The following is a 25,614-nucleotide window of genomic DNA, read 5'->3' as shown; positions in this document are numbered from 1 at the left end:
GAGTAAAAGCCCAAGACCTTCTGATGGCAAAAGTGATTTGCAGCACTCCCCCTCCCTCACCAACCCTGACCTCCTACCACTCTCCTCCTGCATCACTAACGCTATAGTCACATGGCCTCTCTGCTTTTTCTGAAGACACTAAGCATGCTTGTCCTCAAGGCTTTTGCACCTGAAACTTAACTCTCCTTAAAACTCTGTTCTCTCAGGTACTTACATGTCTATTCCCTCACTTTCTTCAAATCTCTGCTAAAATGTCACTTTATCAGAGGCTTTCCCTGACCACTCCATGTAAATCCACATCATTCTCTATTGCTCTTGCCCACGTAAGACAAATGTACTTTTTTGTTTGTCTCTATCCACTGGAATTCACAAATAAATAAGAACGTTTGTCTTACTTGTCTTTATCCACTGGAATGGAAGGTCATGAGGGCAGGGATGTTGTCTGTCTTTGTTTTTACTATTGAACCCACAACACCCAGGAAAGTGGCCAGCATATAGGTAGTTCTCAGGAACTAAGAATGAAGAATGATGGTGGTATGTATCAGAACAGTGACGGTGAGATGGGTGGCAGCCAACCTCCAAGTTGGCTCCCCAAGATCCCTGCCTATGGTCTTCATGCTCTGTATAAGCCCCTCCCTCAGTGAGTAGAGCTGACTGACCTGGGTAACCAATGGCAGAATTGACAATGTGTGATTTCCAAGGTTAGGTCATAAAAGATGTTGTGGCTTCCACCTTGCCCACTCTCTTGAATTGCTCATCTGCGGGAAGACAAATGTCGTGTCATGAGGATGCTCAAGAAGCCTGCAGACAGGCCCCCATAGGAAGGAACCAAGGGGTCTGCTAACAAGCAGCACCACTTGAGAGTGAACTATCTCGAGTGGAGCTATCTTAGGAGAAGATCTATTCAAGCTTTTAGGTGACTCCAGCGCTGGCCAGCATCTTGCCTAGAACTTTGAGAGAATGCAGCCCAGAATCCCTTGACTCTGTTGCTCCAAATTCCTGACTCACAGAAACTGAGTGAGATAATATGTTTATTGTTGCTCTAAGCCACTACATTTGGGGTTAATCTTTTTTTTTTGGGCGGGGGGGGGGGGTTAATCTTTTATGCCACTGTTGCCATGACCTCTTTGCTGGTTCTCCTTGGAACTTTTACACTTGCTTTTCCTTCTGCCTAAAACTCCCTTCCCTCAGATAGTTTCATGTCTTAATCTCTTACTTCCTTCAAGTCTCTGCTAAAACATCATGCTATGCAGTTATGCAACAATGTAACAATGGGTAACAAACACAGGTTGTGTTTGAGATATCCAGAAGGTAGATGCCACAGGATTTAGCAACTGACTGGATAGGAGGGAAAAGAGAGAGAGGAAGGAGTCAAAATGATGCTCAAATTATTGGCCTGTATAATTAGTGGTGTCATTCCTGGTTTAGGGAAACAGGTTTGGGGCAGAGATTATAAATTTAGTTTTAAATCTGCTGAATCTGAAATGTCTTAAATATCCAAGTGAAGATGTTCAAGCATGCAGGCAGATATACCATTTGCAACACTGAAGAGAAATTTGGGCTGCAAATAAAGACCTTGGAATCAGGGCCAACTCTACAATTTGCAGGGCCCAGTGTAAAATGCAAATGCAGGGTCCCTTTCTTCAAATAGCCTTTGAGGTCCATCAACTGCTTTGTCCTCCTCCCAACAATTTGGAGGACTAAATGCTCTGGATGAGGGTGGGGAAGTTGAACCAGGTATCTCCCCTTCCCACAGCCTCTATTCTCCAAACCACATCGAGGGACACCTCCAGGAGATTGCAATTTCCATGCTAGGATGCACTTGCACAGGGAATGGGTAAGAGGCTCATCCTTACCAAGTCGCCCACTAGATGGACTGTGGCACTGACAGACCAGGACAGCTGCCGCCATGCCCTGCCCTAAGACACTGTGGGTGCACACACATGACCCTGACTTTCCCCGTGCCTGTGCCCAGGCCCTCCTGGTCCTGTGGTCCTGGACCTGGGTGGGGTGAGGAGGAGAGTGGGTGGGGCTGAGATGCCAGAAAATGGGCGGAGCTGGCAGCTGAACTTATCCCAGGGAGGCAGAGAGGTGGTGGGAGAGATGCTCCACTCTCTCATTAGACTTCACTTACAAAACAAAAACCCAAAGGTAATGCTATTAAGAATTTCAATCTGGCAACCACAGAGCATTGAGACCTCAAGCATTAAGCCCTTCTGAGTGCAGGGCCCTGTGTGAATGAACTGTTGGTATGCCCATGAAACTAGCCTTGCTTGCAAAAGATAATAAAGTTATAAGAATGAATGAGTTAAGTAGGGAAAGATGAGAAGAAAAGAGCCCTAAGGGGACTTCCCTGGTGGCACAGTGGTTAAGAATCTGTCTGCCAGAATCACGGCATGCAGTGAGCCTCAGACACCTCCATCTGTTTTTGAGACTGCACCGTGTTTATCAAGGTTGCAACTTGCGACATCTGGCAGTTTTTCTTATACTCTCTTTTCCTTGAGAGAAGAAAAAGAGAGACAATAAGAAATGTCATTACTGGCCAGCAGCTGGAAGATATTTGTGATTAAATTGTTGTATGTTTAAAGTCTTCAAATCATGTTTGTATGGCTGAAGGGCAGAAACTTGAAGGTGAAATGTTTATAAATAAATATATTTGTTCATTACTCCTATGGTAAAAAAAAAAAAAAAAAGAATCTGTCTGCCAATGCAGGGGACACGGGTTCGATCCCTGGGCCGGGAAGATCTCACATGCTGCAGAGCAACTAAGCCCGTGCACCACAACTACTGAGCCTGCGCTCTAGAGCCCGCACACCACAACTACTGAAGCCTGCATGCCCTAGAGCCTGTGAGCCACAACTACTGAGCCGGCGTGCTGCAACTACTGAAGCCCGGGCACCTAGAGCCTGTGCTCCGCAACAAGAGAGCCACTGCAAGGAGAAACCTGTGCACCACAATGCACAGTAGCCCCTGCTTGCCGCAACTAGAGAACGCCTGCACGCAGCAACGAAGACCCAACACAGCCAAAAAACAAAAAAAACTTCCTCTAAAAAAAAAAAAAAAAAAGGAAAAAAAGGAAAGAAGCCTGAGGACGGAAGCCAGAGAAGCACCAATATTTAAGAGATGGGCAGATAAAGATGGGCCATCCTGTGGCCAGACAAGGGTTGCAATTAATCAGAAGACCAATGAAGGAGAAGATACTTTGTCTCTGACCTATGACTTGGTAAAGCTTTGCAAGCTATCACCTGGCCATAGATTGTTAGGCACATTTTGTTTCATAAACTATTCATGATATAGTTGATAATTTTTCAGAGTCAAGGGTGTGGTTCTTACCTAGGCCTATTACCTCGATTATTTTTGAAGCATATGTTACTCAGTTGAAAAAAAAATAATGCATGAAAGAAGCTGCAGGAAATAAAATAGATTAAATGGAAGAATGGAATTTACTAATAATAGACTAACAGCTAACCAAAGTAAATAATTCATTTCCCTTCTAGCAACAGTCACTTTACATATAAGGCCAGCAATGTTTCTCTGCAACATTTATCAAGCAAGAAAAATGTTAACTCTAAAATCTGTGAAGAATTTCAAATTGAAACCTGTTGCAAAATCAATCACAAGAGTTTTCTAACTACTAATTAACCTTGAGCAAAGCCTTAGGCCCTAAGAACCAGACTATTTGATGAAAGAACTGTGGCAGGGAGTTAGTTGGTAAGAATTTTAGAGCTTAGAATTGGCGGGGAGAAAAAAAGTGATTTTTTAAAATGGATTTAGAAATATCTCTGGAAGTGGTTTACAAAGTGGCTAAGAACACAAATTCTGGAATAAGCTGCTTGGGTTTGAATCCCAGCTCAGTCACTTACTCCCTGTGTGATTTTGGACAAGTTATTCAATTGCTCTGTGCCTGAGTGAGTGGTAACAACTGGTAGGGTCATTATGAGCATTAAATGACTGAATGTAAAACATTTAGAACTGTGCCTAGCACGTAAAAAGTACCATATGCATTTGTTAAATGAAAATTGTGAATATTAATCATGTAACCAAAATACCTCTGGAATTTCTATTTTAGTAGGTCCCACAAGCATTGGGGAAAGAGTTCACTAAAAGAAAACAATCTTTTCTCCTTCTCATTTTTTTTTCTTCTTCATCCTCCCATCTTTTTTTCCCACCCTCCTATAAAAAATATAAAAAGTTTCAATAAGTGTTAGGGGAACAATGAATATAACAAGAATTACAAATACACCTTCTAGGCCTTTTGAGAAGTCAAAATGGACCCATCTGAATTCACCAGCTTCTTTGAAAAAAGTTCTGCGGATGCACAATCCCAGGAGGCCGCAGTTCAAACTACCCCATGTATCTTAAAAGCAGAAATCCCTTTGTATTTGTCTTACTGTTCCCTCTGGCCTCCAGCATTGCGTTCTTATACTCTCTGCCTCAACTTTATTTCAGTACTTTGTTTCCTCTGGTTCTGATGGTTTTTCACAGTGCTTTATAAGAGTTTACACCTAACCCATAGTGGAGGTCTTCACTTGCTTTGCCTTTGTGACACCGAGGGTGAAGTTTTCAAGGTCCCCATACGCTGCACGCTCGGTGATCATCTTCCGACCACTCCCTGTGCGCGCTCCTGCGGGCGGGGGTAGGTGGCGCTTCTCCAGCCTCCTAACCTCACTTGAGGCGGAAATCCTCCTGCCTTTGTGAACGTGTTTCTTTAGATCTCGCTCTCTTGGTCTTTTTTCTATTGTTTCTCATCTACGAGTTTGACCTCCTCTGTAATTGCCCCCTCCCCATTCCCCTACAGCATACACGTTCCCCCACTTGGAGTCAGAGTAACTGATACTTTAACATCCTGCACTGGCCCCACTTCGTCTTTAAACACCATGCAAACGCGCTCTCCTTCAGGGTCCTGCCTGGGAGCTCCAGCAGCATTTCCCCCCTCTCTGGTAACAGATGTCAAAGAGAGCGAGGCCCCGGACGTGCCCATATATGACCTTGGAACAGAAAGCTGCCTCGTTTGGAGGCAGCGTTCGGGGGAGCCCTGTCCACTCCCACCCCCGCGTGCTCTCGCCTCCCCCTTCGGCGAGTTCACTCGCGTGCACAACGCGGGCGCCGGCTACTCCCTCTCTTCTCCCGACTTCCTTCAGAGAGCCTCACAAACCGGGGGAAGTTCAATCATTCCTCAGCGAGCCTCGGCGCTCACTGGGCATGCTCAGTGGCCGGGGCCGGCTCCGGTGGCCAGAGGCTGCCTTGGGCGCAGGGTTCGGGTCGGCGGCCGCTTGGGCTCGGCTTCCCCGAGCGTGGGCTGAGCACAGCGGCCCCTGAGCTGGGAGCGAGACGCGCCCCGCCGTCCCCGCCCGGGCGCCGGCCCCGCCAGAGCGCCGTCGTTCCGGACCCCGAAAGCCCCCAACTTCGCGCCAAGTTCCGAGCCGCCTCCGGTGGGAGCCATGCAAATGATGACCAGGGACGTTCTGCTAGAAATGGAGCTGGAGGAGGACGACGACGACGATGGGGATATCGGTGAGCCGCGGGTTCCGGGGGTGGGCCGGCGCGGGGCCCCGCGTCCGCTCCCGAAAGCCCGAGCCAAAGCGGGAGAAGTCGGGGACTGCGCGTGGGCGCCGCACCCTCGGGAATGGAAGCTGGCGGGGACCCTCGGCCGCTCGGAGGAGCTCGGGTGCGGGGGGCCGTGGTGGTGGTGGTGGTGGTGGTGGTGGGGCGGGTGGAAGCCCGCGCCGCCCGCCCCGGGCCGCAGTGCGGCTGCCTCGCGCCGCGGACCGGCGGGCGAGCGGGCGGCCCCCGTGAAGGCCGGGGAGGCGCGGGGTAAGCGCTGGTCCCTAGGTCAGTTTCCGGACGGGCGAGGGACGCGGCCCCTGAATAGTCACGGTAGCTACGGGGACGCCCCCGAGCGCGGAAGTCTTGACTCAGAACAACAACTTTTGGGTCATTTTCTCCGGCTCGAACCGGCGCGGGCGGCGAGCCCGTGGGCGGGGTTCGGGGAGCGCGCCCGGGTTGGGAGAGCAGGCGTGTGACCCGCCTGAATCCTCCTTGAGGTGAAAGCAGGCGCGCGGCTGTGGGACTGAGGGTTGGGCCTGGGTGGGGCGGCCCGGGAACTGATCTGTGGCCGCCGGGCGCGGGCCGGGATCCTTTTTCCATGCGCAGCGCCCGCGGGGGAACGGATGGGAGGAGGAAGCCCTTAGGCTGGGTGGACCGCAGGGCATTTCCTACCCGTCCAGAGGGCCCCGGTGCCCCATTTCTGGTTAAGAGTGCTTAGAAAGAGTGGACAGAACGGAGGGAGAGCTGTTTAAGAGTTACAAAGGGAGTGGGAGGGGGTGAGGAAGGCGAAAGCAATTGGAGCAGTGGGGAGAAAATCTGGTCCCTAAAGAGAACACTGTCAGGGAATGATGGCATATTGGGTCCGTCCGGAAGACGGGCAGTTAAATTACCAGGCCGACTCCGACTCAGTTTCCTGGACGCCAAATCAGTTTAAAAAACGTAACAGTTCCTGCTCTTGTACTAATACTTTTCTCTAATATATGCTTCTCTAATACATTCTTCTCTAATAACTTTAGAAGTAACTTAATTTTAGGAGATAGATGTGGTTTTTCGTTCACGTTTTAGGTTCTGCTCATTTATTTTTCTGGTTTTTCCAGCTCTATTGAGATATAATTGGCATATAACAATGTGTAAGTTTAAGATGTACAACGTCCTGATTTGATCCATTTATAAGTTGCAAAATGATTACCACCATAGAGTTAGCTAACACCTCCGCAACGTCACTTAACTACCATTTGTTTTTTGTGGCGAGAACATTTAAGATCTTCTCTCAAAGTATAAGATACAGTATTATGAACTCTAATCACTATGCTGTAAATAGATCCCTGGAACTTATTCATCTTCTAACTGGAAGTGTACCCTTTGACCAGTATCACCTCCCCTCCCCCCCCCAATATTCTACTGTTTCTGTGAGTTCACCTTTTTTGTATTTCACATATAAGTGATATCATACAGTATTTGTCTTTCTCTGCCTTATTTCACTTAACATAATGCCCTCAAGTTCCATTTGCGTTGTTGCAAATGACAGGATTTCCTTCTTTCTCATGGCTGAATAATATTCCATTACATATATATATTAATATATATATTATACACATATATTATATATATATATATATATGACACATCATCGCTGTCCATTCATCTGTAGACAATTAACGTCTTTCCATATCTTGGCTATTGTCGGCACTGCTCATTTAAATCCAAAAACAAATTTAACAGAAGGGATTCTACTCCATGGTTTAGCATTACCTTTCATTCACTTGAGAACAATTTATTAAGTGTCCATTCTTTTTTTTTTTTTTTTTTTTTAAGGATTTTTCTTATTTATTTATTTATTTATTTATTTATTTTTGGCTGTGTTGGGTCTTCGGTTCGTGCGAGGGCTTTCTCCAGTTGCGGCAAGCGGGGGCCACTCTTCATCGCGGTGCGGGGACCGCTCTTCATCGCGGTGCGCGGGCCTTTCTCTATCGCGGCCCCTCCCGTCGCGGGGCACAGGCTCCAGACGCGCAGGCTCAGCAATTGTGGCTCACGGGCCCAGCTGCTCCGTGGCATGTGGGATCTTCCCAGACCAGGGCTCGAACCCGTGTCCCCTGCATTAGCAGGCAGATTCTCAACCACTGCGCCACCAGGGAAGCCCTGTCCATTCTTATGGAGGGAGCAAATAGTAATATTCTTTTTTATAGGAGAGAAGACTGAAGCTCACAGGTTCATCTGCCTAGCTTCTCACACAGCTTATTAAGATTCAAACCCAGGTTTTCTGACTTGCGAGACCTCTGCGTACTGATGCCCTTTTCAGCGGGTCACTCCAGCTGTCAGATAATATATAATGCTACTATTTAGCAGGCTGTGGTAGTAAATCATGATTGCATACAATATAAATCATAGGAACAAACTTTAAAAAGTTATAATAAAATTAGCACGGTCTGTTTCATAGGAAAACACTTATCTGTTATGGTGAAGTGTCACTATTTACACTGACAGTTTTAAATAAATAAGGGTAAAAACCCAAATGGAAATTGAAGTAAGCAAGAGACTCTGAGCTTTGTTCCAGCCTGCCATCAGTAGATCTCAATTTAGAAAGAAAACTAACTTGGGCTAGTTTGTATTGACCTGATAGTTGTATCAAGTCAAACAGTGTAGATATATTTAAGAAAAAGTTAAATATCTCTACTCTTCTTTCATCCCACCCTCCATAGTCTACTGAAATTAATATTTTAGTGTATATAGGGGTCAAGTCAACATACTTTATGTTAGTCAACAAATATCAGGTCTCAGCAATTTGGGGTTGTTATACGAATTTAATGTGGGTTGCAGTGATTTATATCGAGATTTTACCATGCCAATGGAAAGTTTATGTCATTGAAAAATAATAAGCCTTTTTGGATGTCACCAGAAGTAGGCTGATGGTATACAGCCTTTTATCAAATAATTATAAAACTATGGAAGGGGAGACTCTGGTGAAATGAAGATTATAATTTTAACCTCTGCCTCTAGTTTTGTAATGCAGGGCTGTGTTCAAGCTATTGACTAACATATTTCTCCTAGTACTTGATTGTCACAACTAATAGTTGTATAATAATTTAAAACCCACTCAGGTACTGAAGATTTCTATGAAATATCTCTATAGTTATTAACTTTATAATTCAGAGCAGGAGAGTTATTTTGACATAAGTTCTTGGGTAAGACATCTATGATCAATTAATTTGCAAGAGGCAAAAAGAAAAACTATTTAAGCTAGATGTGGTCCCTGGTTACATCATAGAAATGTTTTACATATATAAATGGAAGTGTGCCCTCTAGTAGACTGGGATTTGGGCTGCCTTTTTTTTTTTTTTTTTTTAAACCTATGGGTTTCTGCTTACTTTTTTTTTTTTGATTGATTGATTGATTGATTGATTGCTATGTTGGGTCTTCGTTTCTGTGCTAGGGCTTTCTCTAGTTGCGGCAAGCAGGGGCCACTCTTCATCGCGGTGCGCGGGCCTCTCACTATCGTGGCCTCTCTTGTTGCGGAGCACAGGCTCCAGACACGCAGGCTCAGTAGTTGTGGCTCACGGGCCTAGTTGCTCCGCGGCATGTGGGATCTTCCCAGACCAGGGCTCGAACCCGTGTCCCCTGCATTAGCAGGCAGATTCTCAACCACTGCACCACCAGGGAAGCCCTCTGCTTACTTTTGAAGCATGTTTAGTGCTTTAAGTGTGAGGATTGCTTCCTTGTTTGGCATTAACTAATCTAGAGAATCAAAGATGGTAAATCTCACTATGGTGTCCTTTCCATATTTGCTTTACTCATGACCACTAGAAATTGTGCCCAAAGGTTTGTGAAAGAGGCAGCCTATTGGCATGAGAGCATTTGTGCAAAAGGCCACTTATTTTCTAAATCAGCTCCAACAACCAACCACAGGTGTTATCTTGAGGCAGTGGTGGTAGGAAGTATTTGGCTCATGGCCTTTATTGCACTGGTGCTGGTGGAGATCACACCTTGAGGCAGGTTCTGTGCACCTGGTGTGCAGAAGAGTGTCTTTAGCTGCCTTGCTTCCAGAAACACCTCCCCCCACACACACACCCCGCCACCCCATTAATCAGTAAATTGAATTTAACATCTCTTCTTCTTGACGTAGAAAGTGATAGAAATAATTTTTATAGCCAGAAAGTAGATATTTAGTATGCTGTTTTGTTTCTTGCATTTCCATAGTTCAAACTTCACTGAGGGAAGAAAAGTGTTCTCAAAAAAGAAGGGAGTTATCAGGAACACTTCAGATAGTTCAGGCAAAAGGTTTTTTGTTTAGATGGTTGGTTGTGTCAACTGAAAAAAAAATGTACAACCTAAGAGTTGAGAATTATGTTTAGTTTGGGGAACTCCTGAGGACTATAGCCTGGGATAACAGCCTCTCAGGTAGCTTTGAGGAACTGTTGCAAAGAGGTAAGGGAGAGGCCAGGATATATAGGAGTTTTTTGCTGGGGGAAAACAAACAAACAGAAACAAAAAACACGTAGTTGAACATCAGAAGATTACTGCTAATCACAAAACTCAGACATCTCAAGTTAAAGATTTTAGTGCTTTTCTATGTATGGCAAAATGCAAGAGTCTAGGCTTATTGAAATCATTCCTTTAATATTCATCTTAACTCTCTAGGGCCAGTATCCTGTTTTTCTCCATCGTGAATTCCCTGCAGGGGGCATCATGGGGCAGCTGCAGTGGTTGATGGGTTTATGGCAGCAACATCTTCATTTACTGAAATGGCCGGTGACATTTTTTGACCACTTTGGATTTCCCGTCTGTTTATGGTAGAGTTTACTCTCTGATCCCCACAGCTAATGGTCCTGCCATTGGGGTGGGGGATGGGTGGGAAGAGGCCCATTATCTCTAAGGGATAATGATCCAGCTCTACCTCCCAAGTGTCTTTGTTGCTTCCCCTTTCACTGTCACATTCTTATATAGACTTATCTTCCTGCACTATCTCTATCCCCTCACTACAAACTTTATGTTTAATCACTTGCAAATCTGACCCTAGCATCAGTTTTGCTTTGTCATCATTAATTGAGCAAGCCTGTGCTAGTTGTAGGATTAGGTGTTGAGCTGGGTGTTGGGAGGCAAAAAATGAGTAAGATGCATGCTTTGGCTGTGGAGAGGTGGGTTCCGTGGAACCAGCCATTTGCAGTAAGTGCTATTATTGAGGTACATACACAGCCGTGGAGGAGGATGGGAGACCGCTGCACAGGTGCTGAAGAAGCAGGCAGGCATAAAGGGCAGGAGGAGAGTCTGGAGTTTCAAGTATTGCCTATGGTGGAAGGGAGCAGTCACGAGGCTGGGAAGGCAGGGGGGTGCGACACCATGAAGAATCCTCCAAACGTTCTAAGGGTTTTGGATTTTACCCTGTAGGTGATTTGGAGCTCCAGAAAGGTTATAAGGAGAGGAGTGATAGAATCAAATTTGCTTTTGGAAAGATCTCCCTGGCAGTGCATTGGGAAATGGGTTGGAGAGGGGAGATGCTTGAGGTAAGCCTTTCTGGTCGTCAGGTTCAGAAATGGCCTGCAGTGGCCATGAGAAGAGAGAGGAGTGGGTCTGAGAGCTTATGAACGAGGCAGCATTTCTAAGGTCTTGGAGACCGAATGTGTCCAGCAAGCAGAGAGGAGCCTGGGATGACTCTTGGACTTGAGAACAGTGGCAGGTGGAGGAGAACAGATGTGCAGGAGGGGAGAATTTTGTATTGTTCCAACAAGCCTTACATTCTTCTCCTCTGCTTTAGCTCAGACCATTCCCCTTCCCAATAATACTAGACTCTCCTTCTCTTTCTCAGCAGCTCTCTCTCCTTCTAAACCCGTCACAATCCCAGGAAGCTGTTGTTGTTCCCACTAGCCCAAAGCACCCACCAATGAATGCTCACACCCCTTATTTTTCTGTTCCATGCAATTAGCATTCACCTTGTATTTTTGCTGTTCATTATCTTTGCATTAATTAATCCCCCCAACTAGAATGTAAATTTCTTGGGGACTGAGACTAGGTCATGCAAAATATCCCAAATGTTGTGGACATTCCATTACTATAATTTAAGAAAATTCTCACTTCCTCACCCTCTAAAATGAAAGCTTCGCAAAGGCAGCTGTTTTGTGTACTTTCTGTTCTAAGCTAGGTCCCTTGTGCTTGGAATGGTGCTTGATATTCAGTGGAAGACAAGCAAATCATTGTTGAAAGAAAGAATAAATGAATTACTTTGAATAATTAAACAAATTAATTAAATTATTCAATTAAGTAAATTTATTTAATTAAATAAATGAATAATAAACATAATGCTTAGTGGTTTTTATGGCCCTCATGGAGTTCTCTTCTTTGGCACCTGGAGATGCCCACAGTCATCTGCTATAAAAACGTTGATTGTACATACTCTTCCAGGAACTCTTCTAGGTTCTGTGGTCCCTGACCTCTGGTACCTCACTATCTAGGAAGGAGACAGATATGTGAATAGATAATTGCAGTCATCTGTGATTAATGCTGTACTGTAATCAAGATGTGTACCAGGCTCAGTGGTGGTACCAAGGATAAAACATGTAACCTTGCTTAGGGGAATCCAGGATGGCTCTACAGAGGCGGTGCCTATGCCAGCCCTGGAGGAATAACCAGATAGGTGAGGGAAGGAGCTAGAACAGTAGAGTGTCCTGAGCATTCCTAATGTTCCCTGATTTCTCAACAAATCACTCTTGATGCTGCCCTTGCCTTATTTGCTATGACAAGTGGCTCATACGTATATGGTGTGTGTGTGTGTGTGTGTGTGTATGTATGTATATGTATGTATTCTTTACCAGGGTATGACAGCTAAAAAGCAAAACAAAGCAAACTATTCTTCAAGTCATTCTCTTTGAACATAGTCTTACCCTGTTGCATAAACCTTTTGTTATTTTCAGTTTCAAATCCACACTCACAATTTATCTTCCATGTTCTGACTCTCAAGTCAAATAATTGCTTTCCAAAAGGTTCCCCAGTCTCATCTTACAAGTCTCATTGTTCTTTGGATCTGACACAAACAGAGCTCTAAAAAAGAGTTCTACACACACGCCCCCCACTCCTTTTTTTTCTCAAGGGGTTGTAATGGTCACGTATGTTGATTGCTGTACATTTGTTTTTTTTCCTCTTAGAAACCAAGAAATTCAGACTAAAAGCTCCTGTGAAGATTTCCCTCAGAGATATTATTTAAATTCTGACATTCTTGGGGGAAGATTATAATATACTGTTAAGAATTCCACAGTCAGGCTTTAAGTTAAAGGATGGTCTTGAACTCTCAAAGCGTTATTTGTAGCAGGTTAGATTAAAATCATTGTATTTTATAGAAGTTTCCACTCTAGCTAATACTTTAGGTTTTCTTATGTTATCATACGTATCAGTTTGTGTTTTGTATGCCAGTCAATTCAGTAAATCTTAACAAAACGTATAGTCTTGGAGAAGTGCTATCTCATTTCCCTTTGTACGCTACAGCCTACATATCGTAATGCTTTTCACATAGTCCCAAACATTTGTTAAGGGATTGTTTTTTAGATTGTAATGGGAAGCTTTGTTTGCTATAAGATTTAAGCTGCTTCATCTGCTTTTGATACAAATCATTCAGGGCTGGGTCTGTGCAAAAATCACGATTTTTAGAACAGAAAAACATCATTTCCAGTCACCTTCAACCAAGGAAACGTACTTCTTGACTGATTGGTAACTCATATGTAAATGTAGAGATTGTGAGAATTTAATACAGTCAAGTGATTGTCTTATGTCATTATTGCTTTTCCTTTAGTTTTGTCTTGCTTTTTTAAAGGCAACTAAAATTATTTAGTAGCCATCCCAAGGAGCAGCCAGTTTAAAGAATACTAGGTGAAAATGTCAACAATAGAATATTTTGGACATGTACCAAAGAGCAATCCAAATACTATTCAGCCCCAAATCAGATAGAACGTTTGCACAGAAGACAAGTTGAAGGGTTAATAGGCAACTTTCTCTGCCGTGGTATTATTACTGCCCTGGCTACATGTCTGAATACTAATTGAAAGAACTTGCTGCAGTAAGTTATTCATCAGCCAAAAATACAAATGAAAGAAAATATATTCTTTTGTGAAGTCCAGATGTTGCTTTTATATTTAATGCTTTCAGTCTAAGACATTGAAACTCTACTATTTCCTACATTATTTAAAAATACAAATACTTGAAATTGGGGGAAGAAAGGATATTAGTCATTAAAATTCTCTTTTCTATAATTTTTATTTTAACTTTGGCAGAATTTTAGCCAAAGGTCAAAGTCTTGTAAATAGATGTTCTTTCACGAAGTACAATTATGCAAATTACAGGCTTGTTTACAAAGCTTGTTTATATAAACTAAGATTGTGTTTACATAATTGATTTTTTTATGATTCTTCAGACATTCTATCTAGACGTTTGAAAAATAGTCTTTGGCTTTGCACAGACAGGATGATGGTTAGATTTTTCTTGTGGCATCCCATAGACACAGACTTAAGCATTTAAAAAAATTTTTTTCTGATTTCTGCAAAGTTTTTAAGAAAAATTATTCCCCACTAAATTTTAAACAAAAATAATACACCCTCCCCACGTATAAAACTCAGACCCTTAACATTATTTTCAGTGTTTTTTTATAATTTATATTATGATTTTAAACAATTGCATTCATTTGTTATATCATTTTATTTCCTTCTACTGTTACTTATTAAACAATTCCTGAATGCTCAATCTGTGTAAAACATAAGATACTTTTTTCTAAACAAACAAAAGAAAAACCAACAAATAAAACCCACCTTTGTTTCTAAGTAATACAAATAGTGAAGAAACAGTATAAGCTCACTGATCTTAGATGCTACTTAGGGAAAGTAGATTTTAAAGACTGAGCTTCTTGGTTTCTTTGGGGAAAGTTAATCCCTAAAGAGGACATTTTTAAAAAAAAAAAAAAAGGAAGAAAGCCTGTGCTGATGCAGAGCCATGAGGAGGGAAGGAGACAGGCCTGCAGTCAGAAGACCTGAATTAGCGCTTGGCTTTGGCACCTAGAATCTATCACCTGGGGCAAGTTGCTTGGCTTCTCAGCCTGTCTTTTCAGCCCTGTGGGGTTGCTAGGAGGATGCAAGGAGGCATGTACAATGGCGGGTGTGGGGCCTTTTCACTCACACTACCTGAGTGGCAGTTACAATATCACCATCATAATGAATTTTTTTATTTAAAAGCAGTCATGGGAACTGCTACTCTTTTTTTTTTTTTTAACATCTTTATTGGAGTATAATTGCTTTACAATAGTATGTTAGCTTCTGCTGTATAACAAAGTGAATCAGCTATACATATGGAACTGTTACTCTTAACCTCAGAGAGCCCTAAGTCCTTGCCTGGTTTTGTGTTGCTCTGTGTCGTATTATGCATGCAGGAACTGTCCACTAAGTTTCAGGTTAAGGGTGATCATGACCGTGGCTGTGCTGCAGACACATGTACTTAAAGATAAAAGAGCTGAAGAATAGCATGTGGTTTCTGCAAAGAGATAATTACTGAGTGTGCTTTCCTATACTCTTACTGATCTTCTGACAGAATGACAGTGTTATTCAGATTCCAGGAAACCTATTTCAGGGGGAATCTCTTTCAGGGAATCTTAGCAAAAGGTTCCAACAGCTGACACTTGGCTCCCAATAAATGGCTCATAAATGTAGGGATTGTATTTCCATTGGTAGCACGTGTGGCTTATCCCATCCTGCCAGTTGCTGTCAGGCTGTTCTTACCAAGTATGTATGCCCCCATGTGCCACCATGTAATTGAATGCATAAGAAGTGAGGAAGAAGACTTTTTTAAAGTAAGAAGTGAATAGCTTTTATTACAAAGTGAGCCTTTAGAATATCACAGGAGAACTGGGGAGAGAACGATTGATGATGAGATTCTCCATTGTCACTACTGAATTGTGGAAACATGGAGGATCATTCAGAGTGTTCACCATTCAGTGGAGGGAGGGAAGTCACAAGGCAGTGAAGGGAGATTGTTGACCTGATGTTAAAAACCTTTGACTTGACTTGGACATCCTTCCCACCACCCCTTTCCCAGTTTTTGATCATCGTATAGATGCAGGCACTGTCAGCCTTGGCCGCTCATTCTCTTAATGTCTTCTAGAATTGGAGATTATCCTGCCTCTCTCAGAGGGGACCTTCTCAGCCCCTTGTTGCCTCGGCATACTCAAACCCCGCTCTCAGAGGGCTGGGGGATGGATGCCTTGGGAATCGACATCCGCTTGGATCTGGAGGGAAGAAGGAGAGACGAGGCCCCAGGGATCCCCACCCCCCCAACAAAGCCCTGGATAAGTGTAGGTATAAGTGTAGGTAGGGATCAGGTGAAAGTGATCTTTTCTTGAGGTTTGGATTTGTGGATGAAAACCAGAATTTCATTAGAGGTACTTATACTGGAGGCAAAAGAAAAGGATGACTCTTTCCTGAGTTGGAAGATCATTTCCACCGTCTGTTACGGACAGCCTCACCTTGGCCAAGGATGTGGACCTGCGTCCTGTTGGACTACGAATATCTGTGGTGAGGGAGAAAGGGGCCACTCTGCTGGCCTGTGGTCCTTTTTATTTATCCACATCAGCTCCTTCTCCTCAGTTGAGTCTGTTACCTTGCCTCTGTCTCGGTACTTTTGTCAGACACTTAGCCTGGGTCTGCAGAGGTGGAGGGCACCACTACTTAAACTTACGTTTTAGACAGATATAATTTCAAATTCTAGTCCAGACATTCACTAATTGTGTGACCTTGAGTGATTAACATAACTTTCTCCTCTGTAAAATGGAGCTAATATTAGAACCTACTTCAAGGGTGATTGTGTTAAAAATGACGATTTTTTTAAAAAAATTAATTAATTAATTTATTTTTGGCTGTGTTGGGTCTTCGTTTCTGTGCGAGGGCTTTCTCTAGTTGCGGAGAGCGGGGGCCACTCTTCATCGCGGTGCGCGGGCCTCTCACCATTGCGGCCTCTCTTGTTGCCGAGCACAGGCTCCAGACGCGCAGGCTCAGTAGTTGTGGCTCACGGGCCTAGTTGCTCCGCGGCACGTGGGATCTTCCCAGACCAGGGCTCGAACCCGTGTCCCCTGCATTGGCAGGCAGATTCTCAACCACTGCGCCACCAGGGAAGCCCAAAAATGACGATTTTGAAAAGCCTACTTTGCAGGATTGTGGTGCCTGATACACTAAAAGCCCTCCATAATTATGAGCTAATGTTAGTATTATAGATAGCTGCTTTTACCTATATTTTAACGCAGACGTATCTCTTTTGCTTTTTATTAGCGATTTTACCATTCTTCCACTTATATAGCTCACTGTCATTTTTTGTCTTTTTCATTAAACTGTGAGCATCTTGAGGCTGTCATCTCAGTGAGCAGCTTAATGCCTGGCACAGCATAGGTGATCAATACAATTTTGTTGAATGAATGAGTAGATGAATGAAAGATATTGATTATTGAAGAGCTATGTGGTATGATTGGAAAGGTAGGCCTTTGGATACAGATCAACCCTTGGACAGGTTCATAAAACTTTGGAGCCTTGGTTTCCATATTAGAAAAGTGTAGTAGAGATAATAATACAGAAAGGGTAATGATACTTAACGGAATTGTTATAAAGTTTAAAATTAACATATAAAAGGATGAGGGACAGTTCCAGGCACATAGTAGGCCAATAAATAATAGTGACAGTCATGATAAAGCAACTAAAAATGGAGAAATGTAAGTGACTGGCGTAACCTAAGTTGGATTTTCCAGTAGATGGATTTCACGGTAGAATTGTGTCATCCCTTTGAATGTATATAATTTTAGTAAGAAAGGTAACAGAATATGAGATAAAGATTCATAATGAAATTTAAATGATACTTTGATAGCCTTTACACTAAAGAAAATGTGTGAGAAATAGGAGCATTTCTTAATCTAGCAAATTTAATATTTTGAAAGTATCTTTTATCAGGGTCTAAAGGGTAAGGTTGATATTGATCATGTGAACTTTTAATGAAATAAACTTTTAATAACATGTAGTTTTAAATAAATATGTAATTTTGCTTATCATGTGAATGGTCAGTTATTTTAAATGGGAAAATTCTAAAGTATTTAATTTGCCTACAAGACTAAAATGTCTGTTCATTGAGTTTTATTGAAAAGTTTGAAGTCAAGTAAAGAGACGGATGTGATACGGATCAAAATGATAAAACAGAAGACATGAACACACAGAGAAATTGCTACCCTTACGGTTTGAATTGTTTTGAATTTAGTGATATAAAAAAAAAATAATCCATACCTAATTTGCAAAATAGGTATATGAAATAATGTTTCTCATTTTGTAAGCTTGAAGTTTGGGAATGATTCAGCCTACATCAGTTTGTTAGAAATTAAACACTGCCAGGCCCCCTCTAGCATCATCAGACCTAAGAAAAGTTAGACATTCCATTCCGTTTGGGTAGGTGAGAGCAAAAGAAAAGGAAGAAGGCAGTTTTTAATCCCCAAATACAGTAGAGTTTAAGGTTATTTGCTTTATAAGTAAGCCTTTCCTAGAAGTGACTTTTCAATAAAAGCCAGAGTTACATCCTTCAGTTACTGCACTTAGAACTGCAGTTCTTGTTCTCCACTGGGTTTCAGCCTATCCTCCATCCACAAGATGCCAGATTGTCTCATATTTCCTGCCTCCATTTAAGTTTAGGTAGTATTTAGTACTCACTGGGTACGTGCTTCTATAACAGGCATATTGCAGCTTACAAATCACAGAGGAGACGTGAACATTTCTAACAGGCCTTGCCATCCACTCTAAGGGTAAGCAACACAGCAAATGGCTTTTGAGCAATGGGGTAATCATGGTTTTCCTGAGGGTTACAGTTGCCTAAACTGTGGCTAGTGGCTTGTGGCTTGTTCTATACTCCAAAATACTTACTTTGAAGAGTTCAGTCACCATACTGACTGACTTATTTGGCACACACACAAACATCCCTTTGAAAGCTGATCATGGAATTGCTAGCAGTGGCCTTCATAAATAAGGTCTGTTGCTTTTTTAAAAAGTCATGTACATAGAGATTTCATTTAGCTCAGAGCACTGGCTTGATCTCATCTCACAATCTTTATTAATTCAGTAAATATCTTCTGAAGACCTCCTATAGGTCACGTGCTATTTAAGGTCTGAGGATACAGAACCAGGGAGAAAAGATCGCATCTTCGGTGGAGCTTATATTCTAATAAGTGATCAAATAAAACCCAAAAATGCATGTGGAAATCCATTCATTTACTTAATGTCTATTTTGCACCTTCTCTGTGCCAGGCATTGTGCTGGGCACTAGGAATTCAATACACAAGACAGAAGAGAAAAAAAAAAAAAAAGGCAGAAGAAATGGCCTCTGCCCTCGATGAGTAGCCATGCTGGAAGGGAAGACAAACATGCCAACCGATTACCAGCAAATTATATTTAAAGATGGTGAAAAAAGAGACAGAACCAGGGTAACACAGCCGAGGACAGAAGTGGGGTGTCTCCAAAGCCGGTTCAGGGGGCTGGGCCCTCCCTGGGGGATGGCTGACAAGTACAGCTGCTATTCTCATAATTCTAAAAATAGCATGGACTTAGACTATAATCTTTAAAAAGCAGGTCTACGAGAAGGCTCAAGATGTACATTAGATTAACGTGTAAAACACCACACGTGTTTTCAGGCTCACAACTTCAGCTACACTGGGGGAATCCTCCACGCAGGAACTTTGTTTGCGTTGTTTTCAGTAGCTGTTAATGCACCTTGCAAAGGTGAGCAAGTAGCATTATTGCTGTACTGTCGGTTCTGTGCCTCTTTATTCCTTGCTAGATGGGGTAAAATGTTAGCACTGCATTGGAAAGCAGCAAAACTTAGTGGGTCACTCCTAGTTCCTTTCTCTCTTTCTTTGTAGCTCAGTGTAGCATAATCTTCTAACTGAAGTTGAAGGAGAAGGTGAGGTTGGGCGCAAGCAATTCTGTGCATTTTCCCTGAGCTGTCAGAGGAGGAGGACGGGGAGATGGGATAGGTACCTCTTGTTCCCTGTGCTCCACCCTTTCCTCTCCTGACTTGAAAGGGGCGGGGAGCTAACAAGAATGCCTGTTCTAGATTCTCAGCCGGGAACTGGTTCTCTGGTCTTCCTGCCCAGGTCGCTGTGGGGTGTGACTCATTCCTGTTTGGAAGTGACTGACTTTGGCTGAGAGTCACAACCAAGCCCCTGAAGCATGAATCAGAATTTGTGTGATGGTGGAAAAGCCCCACAGAGACTCTGAGGTGCTCCCTCAGGAATTTCTCCCCTTGAGAAATCCTAGTACTAGAGAAGCACACTCTAAACAATAAGGTCCTACTGTATAGCACAGAGAACTGTATTCAATATCCTATGATAAACCATGGAAAGGAATATAAAAAAAGACTGTATATATATGTGTAACTGAATCACTTTGCTGTATAGCGGAAATTAATACAACAGTATAAGTCAACTATGCTTCAATAAAAAATATTGAAAAGAAAATAAAAAATAGAGAAACACTCTTCAGAATTCCTTCACTGTGAATAGCCAAGTACCCTGGTATTAGAGTAATATGGAAGATGCAAATTAAAACTTCTTTTGTTTTCAGTTGATAGGGCAGAAAGAAGCAGATGCAAATTGTTTCCATTTACTCTTAAAAAATCCTGTTATTTTTCTGTGTTAGGATCTCTTCATACACGACTGAAATCTAGCAGGCAATATGACTGTATTGTTAAACTTATTGTTATATCCATTACAACTAATTCCTTTCAAATGGAGCCTATTTTCCTTATAAATGCCATTGAGATCAAGTATAAGAGATCCTATCATTAACCCTTTGCCATGCTTTTATCTGAACCCTCCATTCTAGTAATGTTTATTTAGTCCAGTGGTATTTTTTTTAACATGTAAAAGGCATATTTTCCATACTATAAAATGCACAGTTCAATGTTCAGTTTGGTAAATTTTGACAGTTCTATAACCACCCAACCCAAAATAAGACAGAGGACATTTTCATAGTCCTTTCATTTCAGGCTGTCACCACCCCCTAATCCAGGCAAACACTTAATGACGTCTACTACCATAAATTGGTTTCACCTGTTCTTAAACTTCATATAAATGGAATCATAGAGAATATAGTCTTTTGTGTAGCTGGCTTCTTAAACTTGGCACAATATTTTTGGGGATTCATCCATGTTGTTGTGGGTATCAATAGCAGTCTAGTATATTTTAACTGTAAGAATATCTGGAAAAATATTTTGAATTATGTCTTAACATCTTACATCTTGGATAAGGAGCAAACTAATGATACTTAACCTTTTAATTCTATTTTTACTCTAAAGTGAAGTACTTTTTGGTCTTAGTTATTTTCGTGCTTTGTAATCTTGTTAGAAGCTCATACAGTGCCTTGCCTGTAATAAGAAATTGGCAAATGTTTTCTTTAAGTTGGAAGGGAATGTATGAGGAAAATTAACTCGTATCTCATTTTATAGAAATTCAGATTTTAATTGCCCTGCTGTGATGTGAAACCAAACAGCACATTCATTCTGGGCACTGGTCTGCTGATGATTTTATTGATGAATATACTTGTCCAGAGTGGACCGTTTGTGGGCCCTTTCCTCCAGTGTAAGGAGTTCAAGTGTAATAATAATTCATTTTTCCAAAAGGTCAGTTCTTACTGATTTTTTTTTTCCCCTGGTAAAAATATTCTAAACAGATATTATTAGCCTCATTCAGTAATTGAAGAGCTCTGAGAACAAAAACAGTAACAGTGACCTATCCAAAATGAAGGAGCGATTCAGTGTTGGTGCAAGATACTCGATTCCAAAATATTTGTTCTAGCACATGTGTTGCAAGCTCCCAGAGAAGTTATTGACACTGATGTTGGTTTCCCTTAAGAGTGACTCATGATTTCTTGAGCCTGGTTTCCACTATTAGTCATCCCCACTGCTTGGGTTAAAGCAGGCTGTTAGGCTCTGCCTGGATTCCAGCCTTCACAGTCCCCCCATCTGGCCCCCACCCGCTTGATTCCCACCTCCTGGCTCAGCCACTCAGCAGTCTCTGGAACCAATTCTGACTCCAGGCAAGCAGGATTTTATAATTCAGCATTTAGTATCAGTGCAGCATCAACCTTGTGTTTGTGTTTCGGTTCAGTAAGTTGGCTTGTTCTTTTTTCCCCAGTTGCCTAAATTCTTTTCTCAGAAACATGCCTAGAACGTCAGTAAACCTAGTTCTTCAGGTCCTGTCTTAGTCTCATCAGTGTCTCCTAATAGCTCTCATGCCTGGGAAGGGAAGTCCTTCCTCCCCGCTATGTGGTGCCCCCTGTCCCTTGCCAGGAACAGACCCTAACCATGGCCTGCCTGTGTCCCCAGATTTAATAACATGAGCTGTACCTCTGTTCCTTTCTTTAGCTGTGCTTTCCGGTGGTACCTTAAATCTTGGACCCTAAATTGCCATCAAGCTGTATTTCTTTTCATTCCATTTCATTAGTCATGCTGTGCTGGCTGCTATAAGTGGGGCTGTGAGTAAGAGTGGGATACAGTTTCCTGCAGTAAGAGATAGGAGACTTAACTTCAGCCTGGCACCTAAGGAAGATCAAGTGTTTACTGGAATGTGGGCAAACCACCTCCTGGGCAAGGAGGAAATCTGCGCCTGGCAGTAAACAGTTCTATTCAAAAGCAGTTCCCCAGTGCTGGGGAGGGACCTAGTTGAGCATCGGGGTAACTGAACCAAGCTGGTACTCAGCTGGGAGTGCTGATGGCTGTGGCTGGAAACCTTCCTTCCCCGTTCTTCAATATGGAAAAAAGATATTTTCCCAACCTGGTGCACGTACAGCTTTAAGAAAAGTACCCTGGTCAAAATTTCCAGTATTTGAAAATGTGCTGAGAATCCAAAAAGTAGAGAACCACCTGAGCTTTTTCCTTCCCTTTCTGATGCCAGTGGTGTTTCTGAACGAGCATGCTGGTCTGCTTCCACATATGCCTTGGTTACGACATCCTCTGGCAAGTGGCCTGCCTCTTGGTTCCTGCCCTGGGCTTAGTCCAGGCATTTGCTTCCAGGCCTCCTTCCTCCCAGGCCGCCTCTACGGCCTCATTCTGGATCTCCCCTGGGTCAGGCTGACTGTCTTTGGAAATGGCAGAGACTGTATATGATGGGGAGAGGGGTCTCACCTGCCTTAGGAGAGGGAAATTAGCTAAGGTGAACGCACAGGCAAGACACTCCTAACCCAGCTGTGACAGAACCTAGACGGCATCAGGTTCACGTTTTAATGATTTCAAAAAAGTGATAAATGCCGTGAATAGGCAGACTACATAAGGTTTATTGTCAGACTTCTAATAGAGCTAGTGTGCGTCCCTGCCATTTGTTTTATTAAGCTTTATGAGCTTTCCACATGTGAAGTTGAAAGGAGATTGAGAAAGGTTCCCTTCAGAATTTTGAATTTTATACAATAAGTAAGGTTACAGTATTTCACAAACCTTTGAAAAAAGCTGATTGTGACTACTGACTTCTAATCTGCAAGTAGAATCGAAATGCATATATTAATCAATATTTTGCAAACATATGTAGAAAATCCATCATCTGTGACTTCTGTATACTGTGTTAGTTTATTTGTTACTTTATTTGTCCACAAGTAGTAAGAGATTATTTGGATAATAAAATAATTATGGTGACAAATTGCTTTGTAGCTTTCTGAAGTCTAAATGAATTTCTTGTACATAGGAGTCACCTTGACCATGCATTCTGAACTTTTAAAAGCACCACTTTCTTAGTATTAATCCAGTCATGACAATCTGGAATAAAGCATTTTCTTTTTCTACGTATCTCTCCTCAAATATAAAGCAGTGATTGAATTTACCTGCTTTTTGGTCATATTAGAGATGTTTATAGATACATACTTTAGTGTAATTCATTACTGCAGATTAAATGGGAGAGATTCAGACATAGTACAGATTGTCTCTCATTTAATCTCCTGGAAATGTGCAGTGTAGAGAAATACTTAAATAACTTAAATCGAAGCTCATTTTCTTGTAGGAATAGTATATAAAGAAAGATTAGACTAAGGGTCTTTTGTCCTGTGTTTTATAGAAATAATCACAAATACCTTAATCTAATATAAATGCCGTACAAAGCTTTCCCTGTAGCTTAAAAATTGATTGGACAGGGAAATACAGTAACCGTGTAAAATCATACTTGATTTTTGATGACAGAATAGTAAAAGTTTCTGTTCACGTTCTTCATGATTCCTGCCTTATTTTTATTGCAGCCGTTAGAAGATGAGTGAGTGAAAGACTTTGCAAGTGGGAGGGGTGGGTTTCGAAAGGGCTCTTTGAAGCCTCGGTCCCTAACCTTTTTGGCACCAGGGACCGGCTTCGTGGAAGACAGTTTTTCCACGGACGGTGGGGGGAATGGTTCAGCCAGTAATGAGAGCGATGGGGAGCGATGCGGAGCGGCAGATGAAGCTTCCCTCGCCCGCCGCTCACCTCCTGCGGTGCGGGCTGGTTCCTAACAGGCTGCGGGCCCATAGCGGTCAGCAGCCCAGGGATTGCGGACCCCTGCTTTAAAGGACAGTATCTGTGAGGCATCTTTGAGGACGCCTGTGGGAGTCTGAGGCACGGAGAGTGGCCTTTTTTTTTTTTTTTTTTTTTTTGGTCACGAGGCTCGGCTTGCAGGATCTTAGTTCCCCCACCAGGGATCGAACCATGCCCCCTGCCGTGGAAGCACAGAGTCCTAACCACTGGACCGCAAGCTACTACCTGGGTTCTTAACTTAGGTCTGTAGGTCGACCTGGGTGGGCTTGGAGGTGGGAGACTTCTTAGATCCCCTAAACTGTATGGGAGAAGGGTTTATTTGCATATTTACAGGTCTCTGGAATCCATAACTTTCATCAGATTCTTAAGGGGCTTCTTGATCCAAAAGGACTGAATTGCCAGTTCAGTGAGACTGGGACAATTATGAATGATACAGAACTCATGAGTTAAAATTTGTCAACTGCACATAGATGTAAAATCGCTAGCACTGCTGCCTTTTGAAACTGGAAATCTCTTTCCCTGTGCTGTCATCATCTGCTCCCGCACTGATATTCGTAAGCCCACCTGCTTTAAAATGTGTGCATGACAATGGCTTCCCTTAGGTGGCTGTACTGGGGGAAGACCAGAGAAGGAATAGAGAATGTTCTTTTTTTTTTTATATTTCTTGACTTTTGACTTTCTGTTTTAATTAGGAATCTTTGGTCACAGGGGACAGAAAGTCAAATCAAGTGGCCTGAATAATGAAAGGAATTTGTTAGTGCAATAAGTGCAAGGCTCAGGGGTAGTTTTCATTTCTGGAGGCAGCCTTGCCCTCGGGTCTCGTGGAAGGGACTCCCAGCAGTGCCAACTCTCCCCTTGTAGCTGAGGGCAGTGATGGGTCCCACCTGCTACCCTACTTTCACCATGTCATCCACAGAAAGGAAGAGTTCAGGTAACTTCTCTTCCCTAGAAATCCCAGCAAATAGCGCTCATGGGCTTGTATGCCCACCCCTGTAACCACCATTGTGGATGTGAGTTACAGGGTATGTTGATGAGCCCTCGATGAGGGTGGAGTTACTTAAGCCACATAAATGAAAATGAGGAGCATGTACATTTCTTTTAAACTTTTGTATTGTTACTTTCTAAAACTAAAACTGTGGTGAAATAATCTGTCAGTTCAGTATACTGAAATGTAATTTTTAGTAGTTTTATGTTCGCTTTTCTCTTAAAATTTATTTATATTTATGTTATTTTTGGCTGCATTGGGTCTTCGTTGCTGCGCTCAGGCTTTCTCTAGTTGCGGCGAGCGGGGGCTACTCTTCATTGCGGTGCACGGGCTTCTCATTGCGGTGCCTTCTCTTGTTGTGGAGCACGGGCTCTATGCGTGCGGCTTCAGTAGTTGTGGCACACCTGCTCACTAGGTGTGGCTCACAGGCTCTAGAGCGCAGGCTCAGTAGTTGTGGCACACAGGCTTAGTTGCTCCACGGCATGTGGGATCTTCCTGGACCAGGGCTCGAACCCGTATCCCCTGCATTGGCAGGAGGATTCTTAACCACTGCGCCACCA

The 25,614-nt window shown here is 42.8% G+C and overlaps 1 protein-coding gene across 2 annotated transcripts in view; it reads left to right on the top strand.

Annotated features, from left to right (window-relative positions):
* Positions 1-5,065: 5,065 nt before the first annotated feature.
* The window catches only part of ANO6 (anoctamin 6), a 209,948-nt gene continuing 189,399 nt past the window's right edge, over positions 5,066-25,614 (top strand). Inside the window, exon 1 of one of the 2 annotated variants that reach the window (XM_057556242.1) lies at positions 5,066-5,514. In XM_057556242.1, coding sequence (XP_057412225.1) covers positions 5,442-5,514 — 73 coding nt within the window. In that variant the 5' untranslated portion in view covers positions 5,066-5,441. The remainder of the gene's footprint in view (positions 5,515-25,614) is intronic. The other variant, XM_057556243.1, reaches the window with a different exon arrangement.

The sequence above is a fragment of the Balaenoptera acutorostrata genome, chromosome 11, assembly GCF_949987535.1.
Source record: "Balaenoptera acutorostrata chromosome 11, mBalAcu1.1, whole genome shotgun sequence".
NCBI classification, from domain to species: domain Eukaryota; kingdom Metazoa; phylum Chordata; class Mammalia; order Artiodactyla; family Balaenopteridae; genus Balaenoptera; species Balaenoptera acutorostrata.
The sequence above is the reverse complement of the archived record's forward strand: the minus strand, read 5'-3'. Positions and strand labels throughout refer to the sequence as shown.